The sequence below is a fragment of the Erythrolamprus reginae genome, chromosome 2, assembly GCF_031021105.1.
Source record: "Erythrolamprus reginae isolate rEryReg1 chromosome 2, rEryReg1.hap1, whole genome shotgun sequence".
NCBI classification, from domain to species: Eukaryota; Metazoa; Chordata; class Lepidosauria; order Squamata; family Dipsadidae; genus Erythrolamprus; species Erythrolamprus reginae.
Genome location: NC_091951.1, coordinates 293,120,000 through 293,137,023, shown reverse-complemented (window position 1 = coordinate 293,137,023; position 17,024 = coordinate 293,120,000). Strand labels below are relative to the sequence as shown.

General features: G+C 37.9%; 1 protein-coding gene across 3 annotated transcripts in view; it reads left to right on the top strand.

The window, feature by feature from the left end:
• Nucleotides 1-17,024, top strand: part of DMXL1 (Dmx like 1) — a 99,331-nt gene that overhangs the window by 69,676 nt on the left and 12,631 nt on the right. The window contains exons 32-39 of one of the 3 annotated variants that reach the window (XM_070742875.1): nucleotides 3,208-3,409; nucleotides 4,669-4,786; nucleotides 5,765-5,827; nucleotides 8,109-8,195; nucleotides 10,335-10,456; nucleotides 11,827-11,968; nucleotides 14,220-14,280; nucleotides 14,727-14,854. In XM_070742875.1, the coding sequence (XP_070598976.1) occupies nucleotides 3,208-3,409; nucleotides 4,669-4,786; nucleotides 5,765-5,827; nucleotides 8,109-8,195; nucleotides 10,335-10,456; nucleotides 11,827-11,968; nucleotides 14,220-14,280; nucleotides 14,727-14,854 (923 nt within the window). Of the gene's footprint in view, nucleotides 1-3,207; nucleotides 3,410-4,668; nucleotides 4,787-5,764; nucleotides 5,828-8,108; nucleotides 8,196-10,334; nucleotides 10,457-11,826; nucleotides 11,969-13,900; nucleotides 14,046-14,219; nucleotides 14,281-14,726; nucleotides 14,855-17,024 lie in introns of those variants that run through there. The other 2 variants (XM_070742876.1, XM_070742877.1) reach the window with 2 other exon arrangements.

The window sequence follows — 17,024 nt, the reverse complement described above, 5'->3', positions numbered from 1 at the left end:
GCAGAGGAGGAGGAGGGCGCAAGGCAGGGTTTATCCCCAGCCTTGCTCCCGATGGCCAGGCCGCAAAGCAAGCATCGGAGTCGCCGTGGTCTTTTGGGGAGCGCTCTGTCATGGAGGTCTCCAGGTTTTGGCCACTGAAGGCTTCGGCACCGCTGGGATCGCTTCTTCTTCTTAGGGACTTTTTTCTTTTCTTTCACTCAGTTAAAAACACCACCCTTCATTTATTCCTCCTTTCCTCTCTCTCTCTGTCTCTCCAAGCATTTGGGCTTTTTGAGTGAGGCTGTGTTTATTTTCTTTCTCAGAGCTTGGTAAGGAGAGGACAGGGCAATGAGAGACACCTGGCTTGCCTGCACCCCCTCCCTCTGCCTGCGTTTCCCCAATTCTCCCGGGCGGCTGGAGAAAAGAGACACCAGGGACACTGCATCCCCCTCTGCCAGCCTACGTTTCCCCCATTCTCCCAGGCTCCGTTCCTTGTTGGCCCGTCTCTTCGGTCCATCTTGCCTTTCAGCCTTGCTGAATGTTGCCTTGCTCGGGGGAGGTTGAGGGGGGGGCTCGGATGGGGTTCCTTGAGTTCATCAAGATGCTCTTCACCATCTGCTCTGGGGCTGGAGGAGAAGGCGTAGGAGACCCTGATCCTCCCTTGAAAGCAGCAGGTCCTGCGAGCTGTTTGCTTGGCTGATGCAGGGTGCGGGACCTGCCAATGTAAGGTCTGGGATACATTCGCTTTAAGTTAGGTTTGCCCGGTGAACAGCTAGCAGGTGCTGCCCGCTAAGTTTTTTTAACCTTATAGAGTGTATAAGGTCTATCTCTAACCCTTTTAAAACCCACATGTGTGCGCTCCTTCCTTCTCTCCCCCCTTAAGAGTTTGATTACAAAGACATGGGGGGAGGGATATATATATAGAGAGAGAGATGCTGTGTTGGAGGTGTGGTGTCAGTAATCGAGAGGTGGCTACCTGGGCTGTCTGATGCTTGCCTTCTCTTCTTCAAGGGCAGAAGTGCCTTTTAAATTGCTGGAGGCAGAGACCAGAGGAGCTGACAAGCTAGTCCCTTTGTGTGTGTGTGCACCTGCCTCTCGCTATCCTTCTAGCAGCGATCCAAATTTTCACCAGTTCCTCTTCTAACCCGAGCCCACCTTCGCCGCCTCGTTTGAAGCACAAGGCAGCCCCGCGCACCTTCCATTCATTAAGGAAAGGAAAGGAGGGCTTTCGCCCCTTTTGGCTACCATGTAGGCGCTGCCAATAAAATAAGAGAGATTACTACTGAAAAATTCTATGGATCCCTAATAGGATTTAGGAGGAATCCAAAAAAATAATAATCCTGCTCGCTTTATATTCGAAATAAGGAAATTAGCGTTTAATTTTTTCTAAAGGGGGGATTCTGGAGATGCGGGTCAGAGTTGGAAGCTTGTAGAAGAGGAATCTGACATTGCCAAGGAGGCAAAAAAAAAAAATTAAATCAGATTGTCACCCTGAACCATGGTGTTAATTCAAAAGTAACTCCAAATTGCTCTCCAGCTTTCCGAACTCCTTTCCTTCCGAGAAAAAAAAGGGGGGGGAGGTCTCATAATCAATCACAACTGTAAAGAACCTCTACAAATTGATGTTTTCATTTTGTTTTAACAGTGAACTCCATATAGTCCATAAAATGCATACTGAGATTAATTTAAGTTGCCTCTGCAGAGAGCGTGTATCAGTTGTGGGATTTAAAACCCCACGTCCTGCTCGGGAGGGAGCAGCTCATTGTGTGAAGGAAAATGAGGCTCCCCCACCCCTTACCTGCCATATTTTACCCCTGCACACAGAAACACACACCTGAGGCTCGAGAAAGATTGGATTCAAGTGCACTTAAAGAGATGAATCAGGTTCTGTTGTCCGTTTTGTACTTAAGTCATTTTAATCACCCACGATGGCTAGTATATGCCGCCCAACGAGCTGCTGATTCCTCCTTTCTGTTTCTTCTTTTGTTGCTTTGAAAATGCCAGACTGTAAATTGCCTGCAATTTCGATGAGGAGAAGGTGAAAGGGAGAAGGTGAAAGGGAGAAGGAGGAGGCTTGGAGAGAGAATCAGGTCACCCTGGCGACTGGCTTTGCATTGCAGAGCTTCGGGTGGGGAAAGAGAAGGTGGGGCGGAAACACCCAGCAATTTTGTCAGTTGCAAAGACTGATTTGATGTCCTTGATTGTCATTCAAGGGAACTCCCTTCCCAGCCCCCCCCCTTTCCCGGAATAGTCCGGAGTGGCAGTGAAGGGCTTAAATGGGTAAATAATTGGATGGTTGAGCGAAGCAAGATTACGGAAGCCAACACAAGCCGTGAGCTCGGAGATGGTACCCTAAGCAACACCCACTTTTAATCCCAGGCGGTTGATTTGCTTGCTGGAGACACCAACCTCTCCTGTCACCCAATTGGACCGTCAGGGAAAGGCAAGGATGCTCTGCCTCTCCGTGGAGGGATCCTGGAGAAGCTGCAGAGTGGTGATGCTCTGACTCCACAGTGCCCACCCCCAAATTGGCTCTCGCGTTCTCTCTTTCTCTACCCCCCTCCTCGTAGTCACCCAGCCAGCAGCAGAAGCAGAAACTTCACCTCCAACATACAAAGCCAGCTCGTAGAGAGCAGGGAAGGGGGGGGGGTGCACAGACTTTTTAGGCAGATCTCTCCCCCGTGCAGCACCACTGCACGGCCACTGCCCCGCCTCCCCTCCAACGTTGCTACACCCTCTCCTTCCCCCTAAAGGCTGCTGGAGGCACAACTGCATCTCCAGAGCTTTGTTCCTTCTCGGCTTCCTCGCGAGCAGGAAATGTGACTCTCTTCTTAGAGACTGGGCTGAAGGTGCGTTCCTCGGAGAACATCTCTATCATCCGAGGTGAAGAGACCCGGGTTGCATGCATTATTCGCTTTTACATTGATTCCTTTGGGGAAAATTGCTTCGTCTTACGAACTTTTCAACTTACAAACCTGGTCCTAGAACCAATTAATTTCATAAGACGAGGTACTACTGTATTTGGTAATTTCAGTTTTGATATACATAGCTATTTCAGAAGTTCTGCCGTTCACCTTAATGAAAATACATGTCTAGAAGGTTTTATTGTTATTAATGTTCTGACAACATCAACAATTGTGGAAATTCTGTAGTATAAAATATTCAGAAAATATAATATATAATTTAAAGAAATTACTGTATTGAATTAAAAAAAATATTTGTCCTTAGAACTTCCAGTTTGTTCACCGTTATGCCATGCAGTTCTAAAGGCTCTTCAGCGCTGGGAACAAGTTCTTCTCAGACGACTTGAAATGCATGGAGGTCCACCAGAAAACTTTATTTCTATTCACATTTTACAAGATGCCTCATCTTCAGGCCCTGCATTACTTCGCCACAAAGCTTTGCTAGAGCCAACAAACACTCCTTTCAAGTAGGTTTATACCTTGAACAGAATAAATTTTGTTATATTTCTTATCAACTATTTAGTGAAGAATATGGAATCTCTTGGGAATGCTTATTTTTCATTCACAAATTCAAAATTTAGTTCTGCCGTTTGTACATCTTTTAACTTTTCATTGCCACAAATATTGCAAATTATTCAGCTTTGATTAAGTAACTGAAAATAGACATAAGAGATAATAAAACTAGGGCCTTGAAAATAATGAGTTCTTTGCATGAAAACAAGAATTTTGCATCAAGAACAACCAGATAATTTTCGCTATTGGTTGCTTTTTTATTTTCCATATTTCCTTGATTTTATTTGTTTCTAGATGATATTTCTTGATAAGATATTTGTTTATCTTCTTTATCTTTTTTTCTTCCCTCTGCTCTATCTTACTTGTTTCTGATCTTAGCATGCTGAAGTTATTTTCTAACAAGAACTGCCATTTTTATGGTGTACCATTTGGCTTCTTTTCTTGTATATTAGTTTTATATCCCTGATACTCAGTTATACTTGCAACCATGCTGTAGATTAGTTGGTTTGTTTCTTGCGGAGATAATGTTTATATTTGATATTGTAGAATTAGCATCTTTTTATACTAGTGCTACCTGTTCTTTGGAATAAGTTTCAATATGGACAACTCATGTTTTTGTACGTTTTTGTGAACTTTCCACAGTCTATGTTGATTTGGGGAGCCATGTCATCTGCTGGTGTTGGTCCACTGTGCTTCATTAAATCCAGGGTCAAAATATATTGTAAAATATATTATTTGAGTAACATCCTTCAATCTCGCAACCATCCCATGTTCCATGTTTAAATTAATCATATCACATATCCAAACAGTTCCTCAGTAACATTATTCAGTATGATCAGCAGACCCAACCTATGTTCCATATTTTCATGTTGCAACTATACAAATTATTTTTGAGAAGAATAAAATAGATGATCTAGTGGATAATATCAGATATATTACAATTTACTTGTAGTTATGCCATTTTCATTCTATGCCTGAGGAATATTTGCAATAGCTATCTTCAACCTAAATGTCATTGTGCTCTAAAATGCTATGGATTTTACCCAAGAAGTGTGTCTTTAGCAAAATACCTATTGGAATGAAACAGTTATTGTTTCTCATAAAAATTTCTGATTTTACAGACTTCTTATTTCATTTGTCAATATGTATTTAAAATTTATCACTTGTATTTGTTTGAAATTATATCACATGTTAAAAATGATTCTCATTTTAGATCCAAAAGTCATTATGCATTATCTGTAAAAAGACTTTGGCAATACCTCGTTAAACAAGAAATGATCCAAGAAACCTTCATCAGAAACATATTTGCCAAAAAAAAGTGTTTAAATGAGGTTAGTGTTATATGTTTATGTAGGAATTTAAATCTATTTATTACAATTTAATTAAACTAGTATTTCTTTTAAAATTTACTACTATTCTACAGAATTAAATTCCAAAACATTTCCACTAGGAATTAGTAATGGAAAAGGCAAAGATATTGCATTCCTCTGTGATTTATTAAATCATTAGATTATATTACTGGCTATTAAGAAGAAGAAATATTCATCATGTTAGTTATCTCTTGATATAAAATAATATATGGTGTTCTTTTAAATTTTTTGAACCATCAGACAAGTCTAATTCAAGTTGAAGTAGATCTGTATAATGTCCGTAAAGGCGTATATCTATATCTATCTATCTATCTATCTATCTATCTATCTATCTATCTATCTATCTATCTATCTATCTATCTAATCTATCAGAATAGAATAGAATAGAATAGAATTTTATTGGCCAAGTGTGATTGGACACACAAGGATACATTTGTCAAGAATCATGTGGTACAACACTTAATGATTGTCATAAGGGTCAAATAAGCAATGAAGAAACAATCAATATTAATAAAAATCTTAGGATACAAGCAACAAGTTACAGTCATCCTAAGATGACTAGATCCTAAGATCTATCTATCTATCTATCTATCTATCTATCTATCTATCTATCTATCTATCTATCTATCTATCTATCTATCTAACATGTTTCCCTGAAAATAAGACTCTGTGTTATATATTTTTGAACCTTGAAATAAGTGCTCAGCCTCATTGCCACGCACTGAGAAGTCCAATTGGGCTTATTATCAGGGGATGTCTTACTTTGGGGAAAACAGGATATAATCCACATGTAAAGCAAGTTATTTAACTTTTTTTTAAAAAAGGAGGGAATTATGCTGACTACAAGTAATTTCAAAAATGTGTTTTACTATATATGCCTTTCTATTAATATATTATTTTTTCATGTAGTTCCTTTTGTTTTTTTCCTTTTGGATTTAGTCATTAGAAGATCAGGCTGAACTTACAAAAACTAGTTCAGGAGAAGAATCAGGAATCAATAAAGTATGTATCATAATAATAATAAGAGATGTATGCTAATTATCCTAAAAGGTTTTCTAGAAAATCTTTTAGTACCTCATATATAAGATATTATTCAAACCAAATTTGCTATAATCTATAATCAATTGGCTTTTTAATCTAAGCAGTATACAGTGGTACCTCAACATACGAGTTTAATTCGTGCCAGATCCGAGCTCGTATGTCGATCAATTCGTATCTCGAACGAATGCATTTAGATTTGGCTTTTCGCGCCGAGATAACTGGAAAAAATGGAAATCTTGCGCCACCTAGTGGACGCTCGGCTCGTATCCCGAATTTGAGCTCGGGTGTCGAACAGAAATTTTGCTCGCGTCTCAGCTCGTAACTTGGAATACTCGCATGTGAAGCAGCTCGTATCTAGAGGTACTACTGTACTAGTGTTCAGGTACTTCTTGACGTATCATTCTTTAATGACCTTTCAAAGTTACAATGGCACAAAAGAAAAGTGACTTTTGACCAGTTAACACATTTATGACCATTGCAGCATTCCTATCATCATATGGTGAAAATTCAGGCACTTGGCAACTAGCATGTATTTGCACTGCCACAGGGTCATATGCTCACTGTTTGTAACCTTACTAGCTGGCCTCCTATAAGCAAACCCAATTGGGGAAGCCACATTTGCTTAACAACCATGTGATTCACAGTGATTCACTTTACAAATTTGGAAAAAAGTTTGTAAAATGAAGTACAATTCACTTAACAGTCTTGCTTACCATTGCTCAATTTTGGGCTAAAGGTCAGGGTTCCAGATAGCATCCAAAATGAGTCTGAGGCAAAGTATTCCTCAAAGTTGCAATTTATTAGCAGAGCCATGTTGGCATATCTGGGAGAACTCGGTTGAAAGTTCAAGCCCTTGTCCCCACACCCCCAAGTCTATCATGTTGGTCAATTTTCAACTGCCAACCTGGCAGAATCCACTCATCTATTTCTGTGCAGATGTAGAAGTGCAAAGGCAAAGGATGACCTTAACTATTTAGTAATACAATTTGTTATGGCTACATACAGACAGTCCTCATGCAATTCACCCTCCCAAATTCCCATACTAAAGAATACATATTAGAATAGCATGAAGTGTGGCAGACCCCAACTAAAATGGCTTCGGCATGACACTTAATTGTTGTACCCTGTTTCCCTGAAAATAAGTCACCCCCAAAAGTAAGACATAGGAGAGGTTTTGTAGAATTGCCTAATATAAGGCATCCCCTGAAAGTAAACGTAGGAGACATTTCATTTTGAAGCATTCCCGAACAGAACATATATAACACTGCTGTCCATAAATTGCATCCCAAAACGCTGCATCAGTCAGATTTAAAACACATCCAACACGCATCCAACATGCGCCTGTGTGTTTGGATGTGTTTTTGCTGCAGCAGGATACAGGATACAATTCATTAAGAAAAAATAAGACATCCCCTGAAAATAAGACTTTGAATATCTTTGGGAGCAAAAATTAATATAAGACACTGTCTTATTTTTGGGGAAACAGAGCAAGTTAAGGAATACTGTAGAAAATTGTACAATATTTTGTAAGACCATGAATACCTTGTTATAGGGTTAGAATGTGTTCAGAGTCCCATATCTTGACTTATCAACATGTGTGGCAATAGTTTTATTCAGTGATTATGTACATTTATTCTGCATTACTTTTTATTGCTTTAGATTTTTATAATATATGTCACCTAGAGTCACTTCTTGAAATGAAATAAATAAATATTGTACTTTACAATGTTCTAGTTTGAAGTTGCTGGTTTTTTGGAATGATGTGTAATAAATATCAAATAATTTTCAAATTCCAAGCAATTAAATGATCAATGCTCAGTAATAAATGAGATATTTCTTAGCCTAAGCTTAGCTTTTAGGAATTTTCACTACCATTTTCTAGTTTCTTTAGATGAATGAACTGAATTTAATCTGAATGAATGATTATTTATTTAGTTATTTATTTATTTATTTATTATTAATTGAATGTATATGCCACCCCTCTCTGAAGACTCAGGGCGACTTAGAGCATATAAAAAGGAATAATAAAATATAGTGGCTAAATCCAATTAATTAAAACTAGATAAACTAATTTAAAATCCCCAATTATGTTAAAAATCAATCGTACATATTCAGACATCAACCACCTATTCCTGGTTAATATTTATCATTTATTTTTAGTATGATCTATTTATTGTGATCTATTGTCTCACTATTGTGTTGCATTGTGTATGTTGCCCTTTTTTTTCTCTTTTTAACGCAGATAGAGCATGATGCAGGATCTTCTGGAAGTAAAGCAAGGATTATCCATAAAGAGTCTGACATTATTACTGCCTTTGCTGTCAATAAGGTATAAACAGATGGTTTGAATATGGGAAATATTTCTTAAATATTTTGAAATGTTCTAACTTACATCCATAAGAAGGAAATTCTATTGTACTTCCAACTAGAGCAGTGGTTCTCAACCTTTCTAATGCCGCAACCCCTTAATACAGTTCCTCATGTTGTGGTGACCGCCAACCATAAGTCTAGCACCAATTTTCCTAACGGAGCTTTAAGGTGATAAGGTGATTGGCAGGAAAGTCAGAAGGACCCCCACTGCAAATGCCTGATTGGTCGGATTATAAAGATATTGTTCTGTCTGGGTGCCCCCAGACTTCAACACCAACTGAAAAAAGCATCCAGACACGCTGGTAAAAAGCAAAGTCACTTTATATTGTTGAAAACAAACACAGAGAACAAAAACTGTTCTTACAAACTGGAATGCTATGAGGCTTCACAGAAGAATCACGACAGCCAGACAATACAACAGGCTTCTTGTTGGCACACACACCACTGTAGATAATAAAACCCACGCCTCCCCCACGTTTTCAGCCTTCGAGGCCACAAACCAGAATCAGAGACGCCAAGGATCGAAGCAAGGTCACAGAACTCCCAAAAGATAACTCTCCACAATACAGGAAGGGCGGGCCTGCCTTTTCAACCTTTCTGAGGAGAACCACACCCAAACCCAGCTGTTGCCTATTAGGGATGGAAATACCTGGCTAATTGTCCCCTTCGTTGGGAGGCCCTTCTCTGCCTCATATCGATGATGGCTTGTGCGTTCTCATCTAAGGATTCCAGGCTATTCGCTGGGGAGAGCTCTCCCCCCGGGGTCTCAGGCTGTTCTCCCTCCTCTTCATCCTGGCATTCCTCTTCCCCGTCTGCCTGGTCCTCCTCCTCCTGTTCCTCGTCCTCCCCCTCTGAGCATGGAGCCGGCAGATTTCCAGCCGTTCCCTGAGGAGCCTCAGACTGAATCACAACAGATATGTTCCAACATGCCAGAATAGAAGCATTAAGTCCTAACACCATGGGAAATTTGTTTTTTTTCCATGATCTTAGGCGACCCCTATGAAATAGTCATTTGACCCCCAAAGGAATCCTGACCCCCAGGTTGAGAACCACTGAACTAGAGGATCTACACTAAATTATTACTTTGTAATAAAGGTTTTTGGTTCTGTAGGACCAAGGGCACTGACATCTTTCTTGAAGTATAGTTTTTATTTGTATTGTTTACATTTAGAAATCAGCCATCACCCTCACAGAGGGACCGTGGCTGATGTAAAATAGAATATTAAAAACATATATTTATTTATTTATTAGATTTGTATGCCGCCCCTCTCCGTAGACTCGGGGCGGCTCAAAGCATACAATTAAACAATTCATGACAAATCTAATAAATTTAAAAAACATTTAAAAACCCCATTATTAAACCAGACATACACACAGACATACCATACATAAATAGTATATAATTATATAATATATAATATTATAAACATAGAAACTGTTGTGAGTGATCCTTGTCCACCTCAGGTCATGCCTGATTCTGAAGAGGATGAGCCAGGGTACCCTGGGGCAGGGGGGGCTGAGAGGGAGGCAGACAGTGACTGGGGAGAGCCTGAGGGGGCTGATGTGACAATGGGAGATTGGTCTCTGTCAGACAGTGGGGAAGACATATTAATGGAAAATACTTGGATTAATCCATGCTATAGAAGAATGGCTAAAAGGCAAGAGATCCAGAGTAAAATATAAAGGAAGATTTGTGGGAAATGGGAGAGTGGACTTTCAACATTTGTTACGTGGAAGAGCCGAGAAACTGTGGTGTGCCTGGAAAGAAATCCAAAAAATTATTATCTCTGTCTCAAAATACATTCTATGCTGGGTCTCTGTGTTAGCAAAAGTATTTGGTGAGTTTCTGTCTATGTTTTTGTTAAGGAGAAGGGAGTTATCTAGGAATTTGGTAAGGATTGAATTTGAGGCTGGTTTCTTAATGAGATAGAATTCTGCTTCATAAGCTACTTAAACTATGCATTGCTTTCATGTATCCTGCTTGAGTGAAAATAGTGTGATTTATTGTGAAGTGATTAGACCCCTGCCCTGGAGCTGGGCATAGATATTGGGGCAATAGACAGATGACGTGAAATAAATAAGTATTTCTGCATTTTAGGCCAACAGGAATTGTATTGCAATAGCTTCGAGCCACGAAATTCAAGAACTGGATGTTTCTGGAATTTTAGCAACTCAGATCTACACTTGGGTTGATGATGATATGGAAGTGGAAGCTAAAGGGTATTTCTTTTTATTGTATTTTTGCCCATATCCTTAACATTGACTTAACATTGAACATTTAATGACGTCCTGTTGAAATAATTACTTATAAATAATTATCTATCTTGTAAAACTTTTTAAGTTTCATGTCCCTTTTTTTTAGTAAACTTCAGCTCATACATCTTTCTCTTTGTCTTACTAAACTTAACTTCCTGATAACTAGTTTTGACTTAACTGTGTTATTAAAAACATTCATTTTGACTGGCAGACAGCATTTCTCTTCTCTTCAACCGCTAACTGGCTTTGTCTTCAACCATCCACTGATTGGCTATGTAGGTATAAGAGCTCATAAAAAGTCTGAAGTACAAATCCACCACCAATCAGATAACCTACTGCCAATAACTCAAGTGATATTAAATGAGAATTCATAGATATAGGTAGCTAATCATCTTTGAATTAGAATAGAACATGATATTTGGACACACATACAACCTGGGAGAAACCCCTCTTAGCAGTAGCGACTGCGAAAGAGACCTCAGAGTCTTGGTGGACAATCAACTAAACATGAGCCAACAATGTGCAGCAGCAGCTAAAAAAGCCAACACAATCCTAAGCTGCATCAACAGGGGAATACACTCCAAGACCAGGGAAGTCTTAATACCACTCTACTACGCCCTGGTCTGACCACACCTGGAGTACTGTATTCAGTTCTGGTCACCACACTTCAAAAGAGACATTGAAACTCTGGAGAAGGTGCAAAAAAGAGCAACCAAGATGATTAAGGGATTGGAAACCAAGACTTACGAAGAGAGACTGAGGGAACTGGGAATGGATAGCCTAGAGAAAAGGAAGGCCAGAGCGGACATGATAGCAGTCTACAAGTATACGAGGGGATGTCACAGAGAGGAGGGGATCACTTTATTGTTCAGGGCACCAGAGGGCCGGACGAGGAACAACGGCTGGAAGCTGACCAAGGAGAGATTCAACATGGAGATAAGGAGGAACTTCCTGACGGTCAGAGCGATCAACCAATGGAACAACCTACCAGCGGACGTTGTGAACTCCAACACTCTGGACATTTTTAAGAGAAGATTGAACTGCCACTTGACTGGTGTACTATAGGGTTCCTGCTTGGGCAGGGGGTTGAACTCGATGGCCTTCATGGCCCCTTTCAACTCTAACAAACAATCAATCAATCAATCAATCAATCAATCAATAAATAAATAAATAAATAAATATCTATCTATCTAATCTGTCTGTCTGTCTGTCTCTCTGTCTATCTATCTATCTATCTATCTATCTATCTATCTATCTATCTATCTATCTATCTATCTATCTATCTGTAGGTAGTAATTCATAGCCAATATTTATTTGAACATTTTGTTTTATAGAACTGATGACTTCTTAGTTATACATGCCCGTGATGACTTGGGAAACATTCAAGGAACTACTCCTTATACACACAGCACTCCTGGAACACCAATCAATATGCCATGGCTTGGCAGCACTCAGACCGGCAGGGGTGCTGCTATGGTGAGTCACTTGTTATCAACTATTAATGACCTCAAACATTTAATGGCTTTTATTTTAACAAATACTTAACAAATACTTTGAATTTTAATTTACATCAATATTAATGTGGTTTATTTGAACAATTTTGGTTGTGAGGTTACATGTTAAACTACTTTTTAGAACTTCTGTGTGTAAGTGAAACCTAGGAGAGGATTTTCCTATCTATTTTAGTATTGTCTTCTCAGGCAGCATACAGACTAAGTGAAAAAAAGGAAGCCAAATCAAATAATCGCCATGCTTTGCTTGATACTTTAATTATAAACTAATCTGGACTTGACCTTTTCTTTGCTTTCTTTCAACCTTCAAACTGTTTTTCAATGTCGTTGTCACTGTCTTTTGATTTGGATGAGACTTATTTAATTCTTTTGGTTACATTTGTCAAATCTTCAAGCTGTAATAACAGTTATCTTTGGAATTTTTGAAGTTGCTTAGGTTGGTTTTATGCTGATATTTTATAATGAGATATTGTTTCTGAGGCTTCTGAGGCATTGTTAGATAAGGTATTGATTTATGAATCCAATATAGAATATTTTTTAAATTAGAACATAAAACTTTCTTATATTTTTATTGTTTACATTTTTGTCATGCAGCAATTACAAAGTTTTACTTATCCTAAGTTATAATATAATGCATGAGTTTTAATAGAAATAGTTAAGTTGCAATATGTATCCATAGTCTTAATTTTTGACCTCCTTCTATTAAATCTCTGCAAATTATTATGTTTTTAGCTTGCTCTGCCTCTCACAGCTTAATCATCCCAGTTTATACTCAAAACTACTATTTCATTGCTTAACAGATTTTATGTAATATAGTTTTTTTTAAATTTCTTTAGTAAGACAATATAATCAGCATTTACATACTGCTGTGTAGAGCAGGGGTTGCCAACCTTTCAGACCTTTCGGACCACTAAATTCATAATTTTAAAACCATCAATATACATTTTTTAAAAAGATAATAGTATTTAATGCAATATAAAAAATGCAAATAATTTTTCTGAGGACCACCAAAATTTTCTGACAAGACCACCAATGGTCCATGTACCACTGGTTGGTGACTGCTTATGTAGTGTTCAAGTACATCACAACTATTATAACTGTAATTCTTATTGTAAGCTGTCATAATAAACAGATGTTATACTCATTTTGGAGAGAGTTGGAAGGAATCTGACAAAAGTATACCATAGAACAGCCAACATCTTATTTGATTCTTCTTGCTTTTCATTTAGATTCCCAATATTTCCTCAATAAAGTGATTCTACCAATGAACTTTTAAACTTCTCCCCCTCCTGAGTCCTACTTTATTTTTAATTATTTTATGTCCCTTTTCTCCCCAGGGACTCATGCGAATTTCTCATATAGGTCTATCACATTCTCACATAATATTCCTGAAAACCTTTGCTTGTTTTCACTATCCAGCATTTAAAATCTGAGGTATGACAGCTCAATCACTAAACCATAGCTTCCGTATGATCTTAATCTGTTATAGGTCTCTAACATCAAAGAAAAAAGACAGACATAATTAAATTGCTGACATTTAAAAATCTCAGTCACTTTTATCAGACAAACCTTACTTTATACAGATGGGCTGCTATTTATTTCTATTTACAACTTTCACACCTCATTTTAGAAAAAATAATCTTACAGTACAGACTGATTAAAAAATCTGATTAGGAAGTAAGTTAATATATTTTATTGTTTGCAACAATTTGTGCTTTGTCACAAATTACATAAACCTTCCCCCCAACCAATGCATTTCACACCTAAGTCTTCTGTGGATGATTAAAAGCAAAAAACATAGTTTCTTCACTCCTGCTTATTTTTTGTTAAAGTTTGTTTAACTCTCTCTTACATGCCTCTGCTTCTGCCTTTGTCTTACTTACCTTACAATATACAGGAATATTCCAATAAATTTAATGGAATCAGAAAGGAATTGGCAAGAAAAGAGGTAAGATTGAAATCTAGTGTATGTGATTAGCAAACCTTAGATTTATGGACCAAGAGCTCCCAAGAACCTGGATTTAGATTATGTAGATATGAATTAGGATAAATACTGTAGGAAGGGTTTTATTTTCATGGATTGCCATCCATTTCTCAGTTCAATTCATGAAGGGAAGCAAACATAGTAATTTCTGCATTTTACCCTACTAATAAATTTAAAATAATATATTTCTGAATAATTCTGAATGGATCTTTTAATCTTGGACATTTAATAGATGATCAAGAAGAATCTCAATAATGTCAGAAGAATGGCTTCTCACCCAACACTACCCTATTGTAAGTTTTTTTTTTTCTAATTTGTAACTTTGCTGTAATTTATAAGATAGAAAATTCTAGATGGAATCTAGAAAAGTCTAAATATCTTTGAAATTATAGAATATCTCAGTTAGTTATTTGCAGCTATATTTTTTGCAATAGTATTTGATTTGGCTGGGCTTGAATGAGTTAAAAAGTTTTCATATTATGCTAAGATCCTTTAATGTAGTACAGTTCAAAGTATGCTCTCAATAGTAAAGAGCCAATCATTGTTATATCTAAAAATATAACCAAAATAACAATAATTGAGGAATTTTTATTTTAATAATTTAGGAGTATACTTCTAAATGATTATAATTGCTAATCTGTCTTGAAAATAATTCTTCAGTTCTTTTTTGAGTTTGTTGTAAGTTCCTTTCCCCCCCTTCCTTTGTTAAGTTTTAAAGTTATGTACTTTTCTACTGCAGATTTGACAGGCGCCCAGGATGGCAGTGTAAGAATGTTTGAATGGGGCCATTCTCAACAACTTGCATGTTTTCGATCTGGTGGTAACTCCAGAATTACAAGGATGAGATTTAATTATCAAGGCAATAAGGTACTATCCTTTTATCTCTTATAATCCTTAAGATTTATATTAATATTGATTGTTTCCCCATTGCTTATTTGACCCCTATGACAATCATTAAGTGTTGTACCTCATGATTCTTGACAAATGTATATTTTTCTTTTATGTACACTGAGAGCATATGCACCAAAGACAAATTCCTAGTGTGTGCAATCACACTTGGCCAATAAAGAATTCTATAAGACAAAAAGAAATATATTTAAATGTCACTTATAGCTCTATATTCCTTTAATTATGGATCACAGCAATATTTACAGATTTCTAAATAAGTTTATAAATTTACAAATTGTTTATAAATTTGCTGTTGTTCCTGTCCAAAAATGATATGGTTTTTAATCATTAAACATCATCCAACAATTACAAACATCACAAATGAATATTTACATTTCTTTTTGCTCTTTAAAACGTAATAAATTAGCTATTAGCTATTGCTCAACAGTAATCCAATAGCTACTATCGCTCTTTTTACTCAATATATAACATCCTCTAAATTCAGACAGATTGTGTGTCTAGCAAAGAAGAGTGAACCAAAATTTCAATGCAATCCCAATGCACTTTCTTTAGCTTTTTTAAATTGCTTATTGTAATAATAATTGTCATGCCAAAACCATTTTACTGGAATCTTTGGCCTGCCACACTTTATGCTATTTTAAAATATATTCTTTGCTGTGGGAATTTAGAAGGGGTAATTGCATGAGGGTTATAAATTCTTTCTAGATAGTCAAGGTTAAACTTCGTTTTTGCACTCCTGCATCTGCATGGAAGGAGATGGGAGTTTCGGCCAAGTTAGCAGATGAGGATTGGTCAACATGTAAGGGTTTGAGGGCAAAGGCTTGAACTTTCAACTGGGTGGAGAAACCCTGGGACTTCAGATTCGGACTTCTCTTAGATGTGCCAACTTGGTTCTGTTAATAAATTGAAATCTAGAGGAATACAGTGATCCCTTGATTATCGCGAGGGTTCCGTTCCAAGACCCCTTGCGATAATCGATTTTTCGCGATATAGTGGTGCGGAAGTAAAAACACCATCTGCGCATGCGCACCCTTTTTTTTCCATGGCCGCGCATGCGCAGATGGTGTTTTTACTTCCGTACCTGGGAAGACCCAGGGAAGGTTCCTTCCGCCACCCAGCAGCTGATCTGCTCGGCAGCGCCGCAGCAGCGAGGAGCCGAAGATCGGGGTTTCCCCACCGCCCACGCAAAGGGGAAACCCCGATCTTCGGCTCCTCGCTGCTGCGGTGCTGCCGAGCAGATCAGCTGCTGGGTGGCCGAAGGAACCTTCCCTGGGTCTTCCCCGCCGCCCACGCAAAGGGGAAACCCCGATCTTCGGCTCCTCGCTGCTGCCCGCCCGCCGCTCGAGAGCAAGAGGGGGAGAGATAGAGAAAGAGAGAGAAGGAAAGAAAGAGATGAGACAGGGAGGAAGAGAGTGTGAGAGAGGAAGAAGCAAGATAGAGAAAGAGAGAGAGAAAGAAAGATGAGAAAGGAAGAGAGTGACGTCATCGGGTGGGAAAATATTTTTAATTAATATTTTTTGAAAAATCGCGATATAGCGTTTCACGAAGATCGAGATCGCGAAAATCGAGGGATCACTGTACTTCGCCTCGGACACTGATTTAGTTTTGGATGCTATTTGGAACCCTGACAATAATAGTGATTGATCATTTTCAATTATTATTTGATCATTCAAATAATGAATTGAGAAACATGATTCCACTTCCACTTTGAGACAACGCAACCCAGTGTATTAAGCTGCTAAGAAATTTGTCTTGTAGATTTAGACTTTTAACTTATCATGCCTAAAGCTTTCATACCTAAGGCAGGACTGGAACTCATATATTTTTAGCTTGGTGCCTTAACAACTAGACAAAAGTGGCTTCAATACAGGCATATATTATTATATGTAATTCAATGTAAAGATTAAAGAAAGTTTAATTATTATTAATATGTTTTGATTATATGGGCTTGCTGTTAACACAGTGTCGATTGTTATATAGCAAGAGGGATTATAGAATAAGAAATGTACCTAGTTTTTTTTCTTCTTTCTAAATGACAAGGATTGTCTATTTCAGATTTTTTCAAATTTATCAACTTTAAGACTTGTGGACTTCAACTCTCAGAATTCTGGGAGTTGAAGTCCGCAAG